The 14,364-nt window shown below is 32.5% G+C and overlaps 1 protein-coding gene across 3 annotated transcripts; it reads right to left on the bottom strand.

Moving 5' to 3' along the window:
• Nucleotides 1–90: 90 nt before the first annotated feature.
• On the bottom strand, nucleotides 91–13,530 carry LOC134683834 (mitochondrial inner membrane protease subunit 1-like). 3 transcript variants are annotated; one of them, XM_063543141.1, is made up of 6 exons: nucleotides 13,432–13,530; nucleotides 12,368–12,503; nucleotides 5,566–5,654; nucleotides 3,625–3,736; nucleotides 3,043–3,153; nucleotides 91–1,557 (listed from the first exon to the last, which is right to left on the bottom strand). In XM_063543141.1, exons 2-6 carry the CDS (start codon nucleotides 12,467–12,469, stop codon nucleotides 1,507–1,509), a joined length of 465 nt encoding a protein of 154 aa, XP_063399211.1. In that variant the 5' UTR covers nucleotides 12,470–12,503; nucleotides 13,432–13,530; the 3' UTR covers nucleotides 91–1,506. The 3 variants fall into 3 exon arrangements, with proteins under 3 accessions (XP_063399211.1, XP_063399213.1, XP_063399212.1); XM_063543143.1 differs by having other exon boundaries at nucleotides 13,398–13,474; XM_063543142.1 differs by having other exon boundaries at nucleotides 13,379–13,471.
• Nucleotides 13,531–14,364: the final 834 nt, after the last annotated feature.

Below are 14,364 nucleotides of genomic sequence, written 5' to 3'. Positions count from 1 at the left end.
CACCAATTTGCTTTTATTAAAGTGCCCACCATAACATTTAGGATTATTGGAATTTTATAGATATTACATTGTCTCCTTGACAGTAACAACATATTAGTTGTTATTTCATTTACTTTTTTTTTTTTTTTTTTTTACATCTTATGTATTTAAAGATTTTTTTGTCAAATAATCGATGACAAAAATCATGTGTTATAAAACGTTAAACAATATCTTGAAATTCATTACATGACGTCACAAAGTATATTGGTTTTTAAATATTCTATAAATAACCGTGTGATATGCTTTTTGCCGGTCAATATGCTTTTTGCTATCCGCGGTTTTCTCTCTACCTTCGAAAATATAGTTTAACATGTGACTATCTCTAAACAAATCAAATTTGGTAAAATATACGAATTAATAATATTAGGAAATATATCTAGAGATATCTTCACCGTGTATCATTGTACAGCGGATATAGGTACTAACCAAGCAGACGTGAGCAATTTTGATCTTACACAGTAACAAAAATCTTTGATTGTTCACATAATATCAATGTGTACTCAATCTAAACATAATTGCTGTTTTAAGAAATGATTTGGTCGTGGGTTGATGATAAGAGATGTCTTATTAATTTCCTAAAACAAGAGGGACTACTAAAACATCGACAAGCATGTGCAAATACCTGCCAAAGAAGTTGGCCCTCGTCTCATCCGATATAATTCTATATTCATTGCAACTCTTTTTCTGATAGAAGATCAATGTGTGTGTGTGTAATAAGTATAGCTGTTTCAATAATAAGCATTGAAATCATTTATACCTATGTTATTTTTCGACATTTTGTCCCTAAAGAAGCATTGTGTACGGTGTTTAGCTGACCACATAAATCCCTATGTACGGTGCATAGTAAAGTTGTTGTACACCGTACACAACAACTTTATTTTCATACTCATTTATCACCCAAAAAATTTTAATGAATAAGTAATCACAGGTAGATTTATGATTGGTAACTATTACTTTTGCCCTGTATTAGGTTTCTTTCAGATAAAACATGTAAATGTCTCAACAACTGTATTGAAATTGAAAGTTGGTGTTGACATTCACAACTATTTGCGCATGTACAAGTTAATTGTTCTTATTCGAATATCAAAGTTGTTTTATGAATAGGAAAAAATCGATGTGAAAACTATTTGGGAGCAGGCATTTCAAATGTTGAGAAATTTACATTGAATATTGATAAAGCAAAACAAAGATTTTCATTACTGTGTAAGGTCAAAATCGATCATGCCCGCTTGGTTAGTACCTATATCCGGTGTACTGATGATACACAGTGATCTTGAGTTTGATAGTAAGCAAAAAAATAGCATCATATAAAATTTTAATCATTATTTCAAAAACCTATGTAAAAAATAGATCTATAAAATCTCTAAAAGTCTGTTTTATAAAAGACAAAACATTCATTGCCAGTCATCATTGTTCAACACATCAGTATGGTTCATACCGTCCCTGAGAAGTTAACTACAATACGTGTCATCTCTCCGCTGGGTGTTTCAAATATCCCATGTAAGAAAATGGCCATACCTAAAAAATACGAAATTTGGTAAGAACTGATTATTTATAAACATATTTTGTTTCCTATTTCCTGAAATAAATCATATTCAAGCTTCATTGGCAAGTTATCAAAGCAAAAAAAAAAAAAAAGACAACCAAAATAATTTCAGTCTCACGTTTGTCATCAAAGCAAATAAAGGCTGAAATATGTTATGTCCATGTTTATTTTATTTTATTTTATTTTTACATATCTTCTTTTTTTTACACTATTTCCTTTATTATACTCAATAAAACAATATAAATATCCACTTTAAGGATTCTATTGTAATAAATGAAGATTTAGCAGGCTATGGTTCACTGTTATATGTTTAAAATTGAGAATGGAAATGGGGAATGTGTCAAAGAGACAACAACCCGACCAAATAAAAAATAAATAAAAAAAAATTGTATGTAAATATAAATATTTGGAAAGGTCTACTACAAATTATATGAAAAACTATTAAATATCAATTTACATTGGACCTATAAACTTTATCCTATTTATTTTATTTATCTTTTCTTAATAATTTGACCCAAACTTATCACATCAAACTCAAAACATAGATACACTATCATTTATATTAGGATGAGCAATTCTGAAAAAATCTTTAAACCAAATATTAATACTTGTATATATTGTGAGTTATTAAATTGGTTGCAATGAAAGACCATGATTTTAATGTGAAATAAAAAGAAAGAACTTCCCATGTGAAATAATCCAATAATTTCACACCTCTTACATGAAACAACAATGGATGTTGTCAAGAAATTGTGAACAACAATGCATTAAAATGAATTCAGAGAGGTAGAAAGAGATATCCGTCCTCATATTATACTTTATTTCTATTGAAAAGCCCATGATAAATGTAATTATTAGAATAACTATAAATCAAAGAATTCAAATCTTGAAAAACTTGAACTTTTGGCCGAAAACACTGATAATTAGCTACGCACTACTTACTTTCATGAAATTAATGTGTTGTTTGGTCACTAATTGGTTTTTTTTTTCTATCTTTGAATTCTTCTATTTATGTATCTTACACTATAATCTATTAATGTCAGCTGCAGAACTTAGAATCTATTAATTATTAGTTAATTGTGCTTAGTTGCTTAAAAACTCAAACAATGACTTCTATGTAACATTTTACAAAATAAATAAACAGAAAACTTATGATTGATACTTATTTGACTTACTCTGAACAAAACTAAAATGTAACAACATAATTCTAAGTTAGTCCAAATGATTTATTTAAGAAATACATTGTAACCTGAGTTATCTGACAGACTGACACACTAGGGAACCATGGAAAATGTCATGTTAAGCAGGGTGTCGGAACACTTAGGTTTTTTATGCAAGGATAGACTTATTTTGGGAACAGAAAATATTGGTTAAAACAGGAGACTTTTTGGAGATGGATGAAAAAATTTGTTGAAAGTTTTGACCAAATTTATTAAAAATTAAACTATATATCTTACTCTAAAGAACACACGTCGATTAAGAAGTCCAGCAGGCACTGGTCCATAATGGCGGGAATCATTGGAATTCCCATGATTATCTCCCTCTAACCACACATGGCCTTTTGGAACCTGCAATGCAAACAAGCATTTCAAAGATTTTTTTTTTTTTAAAACTATTTTTTCCAATAGTTACAATCTTTTCACAATGAAAGACTATTTCCCTCTAAAGTATTAATCTACATCAAAATATATACCGGTAATGTTCATTAAATTTATTAAATTTTAAAAAATAATGGTGTAAGCATGTTGATTTTGCTTTTCATTCCTTTAGTGTTTATCTCATAATAATATATTGGATTACAAATCAAGTAAATTGTACCACCTACATCAGTCTAAAATATCAGATAATTTTTTTCAATTAAATTGATAAAATATCAAATTAAAATTTTAAATCAAAATCATAATAAAATAATAAAGTTTTTGAAGAATATGGATTTAATCATGTTAATTTTGATTTTAATTTTATTTAGAGTATATTTCATAATAAAACATCTGATTGTATTCATGTAAATTGAAATTAAAATATTGTATAATATTTACATATTGTCTTTCTGAATTGTCATCAATAACACTGTCACCTTCCATGGCAACCAATCGTTTACAAATAAACTGGTAAGGATCAGCTGGTGATCTGGCTATCACAATATCACCCCTGTAAAGATCATTTAATTTTAACATCACAATATCACCCCTGTAAAGATCATTTAATTTTAACATCACAATATCACCCCTGTAAAGATCATTTGATTTTATGAGGGTAGTAAAGGGGGGGGGGGGGGTGCTTGCACGAAAATAACGTAAAATAAGACATAATTTCACGTTGAACTTGAAATAATTTCTGTAATGAACGTTGCACGAAAAATAGTTACTTTTATGTGAACCTTTTGTGACTGAGTCGCTGTCTTCTTGTATATAATAACTCTGTTTTACTTCATATTCCCGATTTAGTATACAAATTTATGATATAATTGGTTTACAGCTTTTAAAAAAGTATTTCTTGAAGATCCCTGCCAAGTGTTTCAATTTTATTTGAAAAATACTGAGCATGCAAAATATGACTTTGAAAATCACGATGCATGTAAAATTAAATAAGCAGAACAAGTTGAACAAGGCACCTGTCTTGCACAACTGAACATGAAATAAAAAATAGCAATCACGTTGCACGAAAATAACCCTTTACCACCCTCTTTGAACTATCTAAAAATACTATTAAAAGCTTTTATCAAAAGTTGCTGCATGTCATGATTAATAAATGCATATCGTAAAATACATTTTCTTTGTACTGTAAAACCAACCAATTTCAAATTTACTTGATCTAGTTAAATAACAGAAAATCCAAGTTTTATATATTTGCAACAATTTATATATTTGCTTTAATAATTTTATTTTTTTGCTACATTTAATTTTAGGGCTACATCAAGGACATATATTAAACGAGTCCTTATCAACATGTACTGGTACCAGTCTTGTATTACAACTCCAGTTTCCGGTGCATGTCAAAACATGGGGGAAACAAAATAATGCATTTTTTTCTGAATTTTTTTTTGAACTGAATTTTTTCCGTTTGATTATAGGTTAATGCTGAATTAAAACATATATATAGACTTAATCTTGCATCTTTTGGGGATATCAATCCAGGAAAGTGGAAGGATATCATGTTTACTGGAAGTGGTGTGGCCTGGTAAAAATAGCAAACAGAAAGTAGAAAAAAAATGTTTTGACTTCAGGATTGCGTAACTTTTTATTCTTCGTGGCAACACCCCCTTTTTTTCCCGATTAAATTACAATTTCACATTAGTACATACATGATATGAACATGAAATTTGTTTTCTATGTTTGCATGTAAGCCTATGGAACAGTCAATTACAAGACTGCAACCTACTAATATATAACAATATTCCATTATAACATTGATTATCTCCCTTTTATCATATTTAACAGAATCATATTAAAGAACAGAATTAAGAGAATAATACAGAACATTAGCAGAATGTGAGAACACAAAAAAGTAGATCACAAAGACTCAAATATAATAGCAAAGACTCATAGTACATATTGCCAAAGTTTCAGAGTAAAGGTGAAAATCTGATTTTTTTCACAACCCTTTCCAACCAATCTTTACAGTTTGTTGTTGTAGTGTGTTCTTATCCATTTAATGTCTTTGTCTGCTGTGGGCTGTTAATATTTTCAAATTTTGTCACCACAGGGTCTTCTATATCTTACCGTACTATATGGTATGAGATTTGCTCATTGTTTAAAGACTAGGCTATGTAGTTTCAGGGGAAAAGAAATTTGTAAGTTGATATTTATTAATCCAGATTTACCCTTGTCCATTTTTTCCAACAGATTAAAGCTACACTATTTGATGGAGAACCTATCAAAAGATAAGTGCTAAGTTCATTAACTACCTACCTGTGGCTGTATGACCCAAGTAAGCTTAATTCTTATTTCCATTTTCACAAAAGAACATAAAAAACTTACTTTTGTAGTTTTTTGTAAGCCACAGATATATTTTCTGCTAGTACAATATCATTGTTAAATAAGGTAGGTACCATGGAATCTCCACAACACTGTAAGTAAAAGACAGTAGATTAGAAAAAATGTACAATGAATGTTTCTAAAAATACATATACCCGTAGATTAATGGCATTTTTTTTTAATACTCACTTTATCATTGTGAACAGCAAGTGAGTTCAGGTTGATAAAGTCAGTATTATTTCTTCTTTTTATCAGCAATTATGTCTCATTAATATGTTTTTTGTGTGTGTGAGATTAAGAATTGAAATGAAATAGTAAGCAAAATTATACATGTAGAAAAACGTTGTTATAGTGTTGTTTGATTTTTCAAATGACGTTGTGGACATTGATAAATAGACGCAGATGGACATGCACATCTGATGTGGCTGCACTGAGACATGGCATGATTGCCTAATATTAAATTATTCTTGTGGATTCTAAAAAATATAAGCTGGTAACATCAAAGGACAAATGTACAAATTACCGATAAAAACCTGCTCTGCTTACAGTGACTCATGTCTGTATAAATTTTTTAGAGCTATAGAATAAAGGAATCAGACTGTTATTCTTTTCCTTCTTATAATGAAAGACAAACAACAAACTACCAGAAAGCACAACACCAGGCCTTGAAGGCATAAAACTTTGCTCAGTGCTTGGAGCACAAAAATCACGCTCGAAACGTGAAATCCAGCAATTTGATTGGTTGATTTTCGAGTCTGAGTACAAAAATCGTGCTCGAAAGTTTTATGATGTGAGGCCTGACATACATTAAAGTACATGTATGTCATAGTTTGCATAATCAAAAATATTTTAAAGCTTTAATGTAGAGATAAGATTTAAAAACAAAATGAAGTCTTATAGTGTTGAATATATATTGAATAAATATTGAATATATAATATTTAAAGCTAACTTGTTTAGCAAAACAGCTGCCAATGGGAGACAAATCTACTGCGTTTTAGTAAAAAATATTTTAAGTAGCGTAAGTTATCTCCCTTTTGCCAGTTGTTTAAATTTTAAAATTCTTGTTTACAGAATGAACAGTTCATCACAAAATGTAACAATTTAACTCCTTCTTTTCTATGATTTGGAGCATGCATTTAACTACAGTAACACTTTCATTTATAATCACAAAAGAACCCACACATAACCTAACTGTATGTGGCGACACCAATGCCATTAAATATAGACTTACCATTAGAAAATAACCCACACATCTGTCAATACAATGTATAACACAACCAAACTGTAACCATTTCCACTAATGCCCATAAATATAAACCTACCTTTTTATACCATCACAAAAGAAGTAAGAGTCTAAGATATATGTTTATTCAATGTACAACACAACTATACTGTACAAGGCTAAACCAATGTTATTTGCAAGGATTTACCATCAATAAAGAACTAAAATATCGTTCTATTCAATGTACAACACATCTAAATGTACCATGACTACACCAATGTCATTCTACCTGGACTTGCCATCACAAAAGGACACAAATCTCTAAATACAATGTTACAAATGTACACCACAACTGATCTGTATGGATACACCAATGCCATTTAGCATGTACATTTTGTACTTACCATTACAAAAGAACCCACATATCTGTCAATACAATGTACACCACAACTGAATTGTACCTAGCTACACCAATGCCATTTAGCATGTACTTACCATCACAAAAGAACCCCCATATCTGTCAATACAATGTACACCACAACTGAATTGTACCTAGCTACACCAATGCCATTTAGCATGTACTTACCATCACAAAAGAACCCACATATCTGTCTATACAATGTTCATGTACACCACAACTGTCAGAATTGTACCTAACTTCACCAATGCCATTTAGCATGTATTTACCATCACAAAAGAACCCACATATCTGTCTATACAATGTTCATGTACACCACAACTGTCAGAATTGTACCTTACTTCACCAATGCCATTTAGCATGTACTTACCATCACAAAAGAACCCACATATCTGTCAATACAATGTTCATGTACACCACAACTGTCAGAATTGTACCTAACTTCACCAATGCCATTTAGCATGTACTTACCATCACAAAAGAACCCACATATCTGCCAATACAATGTTCATGTACACCACAACTGTCAGAATTGTTCCTAACTACAACAATGCCATTTAGCATATATACTTACCATCACAAAAGAACCCACATATCTGTCAATACAATGTACACCACAACTGTCTGAATTGTACCTAACTACACCAATGACATTTAGCATGTACTTACCATCACAAAAGAACCCACATATCTGTCTATACAATGTACACCACAACTGTCAGAATTGTACCTAACTACACCAATGACATTTAGCATGTACTTACCATCACAAAAGAACCCACATATCTGTCTATACAATGTACAACACAACTGAATTGTACCAAGCTACACCAATGACATTTAGCATGTACTTACCATCACAAAAGAACCCACATATATCTGTCTATACAATGTACACCACAACTGTCAGAATTGTACCTAACTACACCAATGACATTTAGCATGTACTTACCATCACAAAAGAACCCACATATCTGTCTATACAATGTACACCACAACTGTCAGAATTGTACCTAACTACACCAATGACATTTAGCATGTACTTACCATCACAAAAGAACCCACATATCTGTCTATACAATGTACACCACAACTGTCAGAATTGTACCTAACTACACCAATGACATTTAGCATGTACTTACCATCACAAAAGAACCCACATATCTGTCTATACAATGTACACCACAACTGTCAGAATTGTACCTAACTACACCAATGACATTTAGCATGTACTTACCATCACAAAAGAACCCACATATCTGTCTATACAATGTACACCAAAACTGTCAGAATTGTACCTAACTACACCAATGACATTAAGAATGTACTTACCATCACAAAAGAACCCACATATATGTCTATACAATGTACACCACAACTGTCAGAATTGTACCTAACTACACCAATGACATTTAGCATGTACTTACCATCACAAAAGAACCCACATATCTGTCTATACAATGTACACCACAACTGTCAGAATTGTACCTAACTACACCAATGACATTTAGCATGTACTTACCATCACAAAAGAACCCACATATCTGTCTATACAATGTACACCACAACTGTCAGAATTGTACCTAACTACACCAATGACATTTAGCATGTACTTACCATCACAAAAGAACCCACATATCTGTCTATACAATGTACAACACAACTGAATTGTACCTAGCTACACCAATGACATTTAGCATGTACTTACTATCACAAAAGAACCCACATATCTGTCTATACAATGTTCATGTACACCACAACTGTCAGAATTGTACCTAACTACACCAATGACATTTAGCATGTACTTACCATCACAAAAGAACCCACATATCTGTCTATACAATGTACACCACAACTGTCAGAATTGTACCTAACTACACCAATGACATTTAGCATGTACTTACCATCACAAAAGAACCCACATATCTGTCTATACAATGTACACCACACCTGTCAGAATTGTACCTAACTACACCAATGACATTTAGCATGTACTTACCATCACAAAAGAACCCACATATCTGTCTATACAATGTACAACACAACTGAATTGTACCTAGCTACACCAATGACATTTAGCATGTACTTACCATCACAAAAGAACCCACATATCTGTCTATACAATGTACACCACAACTGTCAGAATTGTACCTAACTACACCAATGACATTTAGCATGTACTTACCATCAAAAAGAACCCACATATCTGTCTATACAATGTACACCACAACTGTCAGAATTGTACCTAACTACACCAATGACATTTAGCATGTACTTACCATCACAAAAGAACCCACATATCTGTCTATACAATGAACACCACAACTGTCAGAATTGTACCTAACTACACCAATGACATTTAGCATGTACTTACCATCACAAAAGAACCCACATATCTGTCTATACAATGTACACCACAACTGTCAGAATTGTACCTAACTACACCATTCATGTACACCACAACTGTCAGAATTGTACCTAACTACACCAATGACATTTAGCATGTACTTACCATCACAAAAGAACCCACATATCTGTCTATACAATGTACACCACAACTGTCAGAATTGTACCTAACTACACCAATGACATTTAGCATGTACTTACCATCACAAAAGAACCCACATATCTGTCTATACAATGTACACCACAACTGTCAGAATTGTACCTAACTACACCAATGACATTTAGCATGTACTTACCATCACAAAAGAACCCACATATCTGTCTATACAATGTACAACACAACTGAATTGTACCTAGCTATACCAATGACATTTAGCATGTACTTACCATCACAAAAGAACCCACATATCTGTCTTTACAATGTACACCACAACTGTCAGAATTGTACCTAACTACACCAATGACATTTAGCATGTACTTACCATCACAAAAGAACCCACATATCTGTCTATACAATGTACACCACAACTGTCAGAATTGTACCTAACTACACCAATGACATTTAGCATGTACTTACCATCACAAAAGAACCCACATATCTGTCTATACAATGTACACCACAACTGAATTGTACCTAGCTACACCAATGACATTTAGCATGTACTTACTATCACAAAAGAACCCACATATCTGTCTATACAATGTTCATGTACACCACAACTGTCAGAATTGTACCTAACTACACCAATGACATTTAGCATGTACTTACCATCACAAAAGAACCCACATATCTGTCTATACAATGTACACCACAACTGTCAGAATTGTACCTAACTACACCAATGACATTTAGCATGTACTTACCATCACAAAAGAACCCACATATCTGTCTATACAATGTACACCACAACTGTCAGAATTGTACCTAACTACACCAATGACATTTAGCATGTACTTACCATCACAAAAGAACCCACATATCTGTCTATACAATGTACAACACAACTGAATTGTACCTAGCTACACCAATGACATTTAGCATGTACTTACCATCACAAAAGAACCCACATATCTGTCTATACAATGTACATCAAAACTGTCAGAATTGTACCTAACTACACCAATGACATTAAGAATGTACTTACCATCACAAAAGAACCCACATATATGTCTATACAATGTACACCACAACTGTCTGAATTGTACCTAACTACACCAATGACATTTAGCATGTACTTACCATCACAAAAGAACCCACATATCTGTCTATACAATGTACACCACAACTGTCAGAATTGTACCTAACTACACCAATGACATTTAGCATGTACTTACCATCACAAAAGAACCCACATATCTGTCTATACAATGTACAACACAACTGAATTGTACCAAGCTACACCAATGACATTTAGCATGTACTTACCATCACAAAAGAACCCACATATATCTGTCTATACAATGTACACCACAACTGTCAGAATTGTACCTAACTACACCAATGACATTTAGCATGTACTTACCATCACAAAAGAACCCACATATCTGTCTATACAATGTACACCACAACTGTCAGAATTGTACCTAACTACACCAATGACATTTAGCATGTACTTACCATCACAAAAGAACCCACATATCTGTCTATACAATGTACACCACAACTGTCAGAATTGTACCTAACTACACCAATGACATTTAGCATGTACTTACCATCACAAAAGAACCCACATATCTGTCTATACAATGTACACCACAACTGTCAGAATTGTACCTAACTACACCAATGACATTTAGCATGTACTTACCATCACAAAAGAACCCACATATCTGTCTATACAATGTACACCACAACTGTCAGAATTGTACCTAACTACACCAATGACATTTAGCATGTACTTACCATCACAAAAGAACCCACATATCTGTCTATACAATGTACACCACAACTGTCAGAATTGTACCTAACTACACCAATGACATTTAGCATGTACTTACCATCACAAAAGAACCCACATATCTGTCTATACAATGTACAACACAACTGAATTGTACCTAGCTACACCAATGACATTTAGCATGTACTTACTATCACAAAAGAACCCACATATCTGTCTATACAATGTTCATGTACACCACAACTGTCAGAATTGTACCTAACTACACCAATGACAGTTAGCATGTACTTACCATCACAAAAGAACCCACATATCTGTCTATACAATGTACACCACAACTGTCAGAATTGTACCTAACTACACCAATGACATTTAGCATGTACTTACCATCACAAAAGAACCCACATATCTGTCTATACAATGTACACCACAACTGTCAGAATTGTACCTAACTACACCAATGACATTTAGCATGTACTTACCATCACAAAAGAACCCACATATCTGTCTATACAATGTACACCACAACTGTCAGAATTGTACCTAACTACACCAATGACATTTAGCATGTACTTACCATCACAAAAGAACCCACATATCTGTCTATACAATGTACAACACAACTGAATTGTACCTAGCTACACCAATGACATTTAGCATGTACTTACCATCACAAAAGAACCCACATATATCTGTCTATACAATGTACACCACAACTGTCAGAATTGTACCTAACTACACCAATGACATTTAGCATGTACTTACCATCACAAAAGAACCCACATATCTGTCTATACAATGTACACCACAACTGTCAGAATTGTACCTAACTACACCAATGACATTTAGCATGTACTTACCATCACAAAAGAACCCACATATCTGTCTATACAATGTACAGCACAACCAAACTGTACCAGTCTGACAGTAACTCTACCAATCTTCTGCAGAAACATTATCATACATGGTTCTGTTTAAATTGTCCTCATTCCATTTCTGTAAACAGAAAATTTTTCATTTAAATCGCAATGAATGACCAGTCTTATAAACTTTTATGAAATTTTAGAGATGAAGACTTTATAAGAGCATTTACATTTGTACCATGCATTTATTTGTATAATTAATCTTTTATAAAAGGGCATATTAGACAACATTGGAGTATTATCATATGTCATGCTTCGTTACATACATGATAAAAAATAGTTTTACAATTCAATATCATTCAATTATAGTAAAGTGTCTTTTTACCACAAGTTTTGTTTTCTGTCCTCACAAGGATTTGTATTTCTATACAAATCTGAGTCTCAAGGAGCCGAACAAAGGCTCTCAATGTTGGCAACTTGATGGGAAATGTCCTATTGTATTGATAACATGCATATCAGCACATGAAAATGTTAATACTACATGTACATGGATAAGAAAACTTGAAATGAACTCTATAAAAAAGAAGATGTGATATGATTGCCAATGAGACAACTATCCACAAAAGACCAAAATGACACAGACATTAACAACTATAGGTCACCGTACAGCCTTCAACAGTGAGCAAAGCCCATACCGCATAGTCAGCTATAAAAGGCTAGTTATTCTAGATTGACTGGGCCATCATGACCTTCTACACTCGTTTTTTCAGAGACTGTTTTGCAATTTGAAATAGGTACTAGGGTGTCATCGTGTCATCGGACAGAATTGTAACCTGAAAGGAGGGGGAGTACACAAAGTCAAAGTTTCTTTGTCAAATATCTAACCAATTGGTATTAACATTTATAGTCCTAAGAAAATAAGGGTTGGTGATGGATTATTTATTTTTTTCATAATTTGTCCGAATTTTTTATTTCCAACGAGGTATGATAAAAAAAAAATGTCCATACATCATAAAGTTTGGTTTACTTTGAATATCTCTGCGTCAAACCTAAATCCATACCCTGTTCTTTTCTTAGATTTCGTCAGCTATCAAGGGCTTTTAATGGGTTGGGGAAAGAAACTTCAGTTCAGTTTCATATATTTTCCTCCATTAATAGTGGAGCACCACACTAGGGTATCGTGTTGAAGACTATGCACACCTGTTAAAAATCAAAATACCCACACCCATTTAAAATGAGGTAATAATTAAGCTTTAATTCAAATACACTATTATTATTTCATAGTATTTGTAAGAATCCTTTAATTTTAATAACAATCAATAGTTTGACTACCCAGATCCGTGAACAGTATACTGTAAGAACTATACAAATCCTTGCCCAGATAGAATTTCACGGCAAAGGAAAATAAAATCCCAGGGAAATATTTTCCTCCGAATAAAAAATTAACAACAGCTACTGTGACATTTTTTCCACCGGATCAAATTTCATCCGGATATAATTTTGCTTTACATATATACATGTCAGTGTCAATCATGCGTTGTCCCCCCTTTTCGTGCCTTCCCATGTGTCTCAGTTAGGTCAGTCAGTGGGCCCCTAATAATAAGTTCTGGATCCACCACTGTTCATCTCAAGTTTTGTTTGTTTTTATAAATGAGAAGTGTCTTCTCAGTCTAAAAGATTATAAGCATAAAACTGAGTCCATCACAGTGTTCTAAATTGTAATTGTAATAATTGTAAATGCAATCATCATATATATATATATAAAAAAATGCTACAACTTTAATATAGTACAAATATAAATACAAACGAAAACAGAAACAGAAAAAGAATGCAAAAAAGTACAAATACAAAAATAGTTTTCATTTATCAAAGAACAAAGTTTTTAAACCAAAGTTCTTAAACATGTTTGAATAAGTGATACATATTAGGCAAAGAACAAAAATATTTCGGCAAAAATCGGCTTAGACGTAAATGTCTACAGATCATTACAAAAT

The sequence above is a fragment of the Mytilus trossulus genome, chromosome 9 (genome assembly GCF_036588685.1).
Source record: "Mytilus trossulus isolate FHL-02 chromosome 9, PNRI_Mtr1.1.1.hap1, whole genome shotgun sequence".
Classification (NCBI taxonomy): Eukaryota; Metazoa; Mollusca; class Bivalvia; order Mytilida; family Mytilidae; genus Mytilus; species Mytilus trossulus.
Note: the sequence above shows the minus strand (reverse complement) of the source record. Positions and strands in the feature narration are given on the sequence as shown.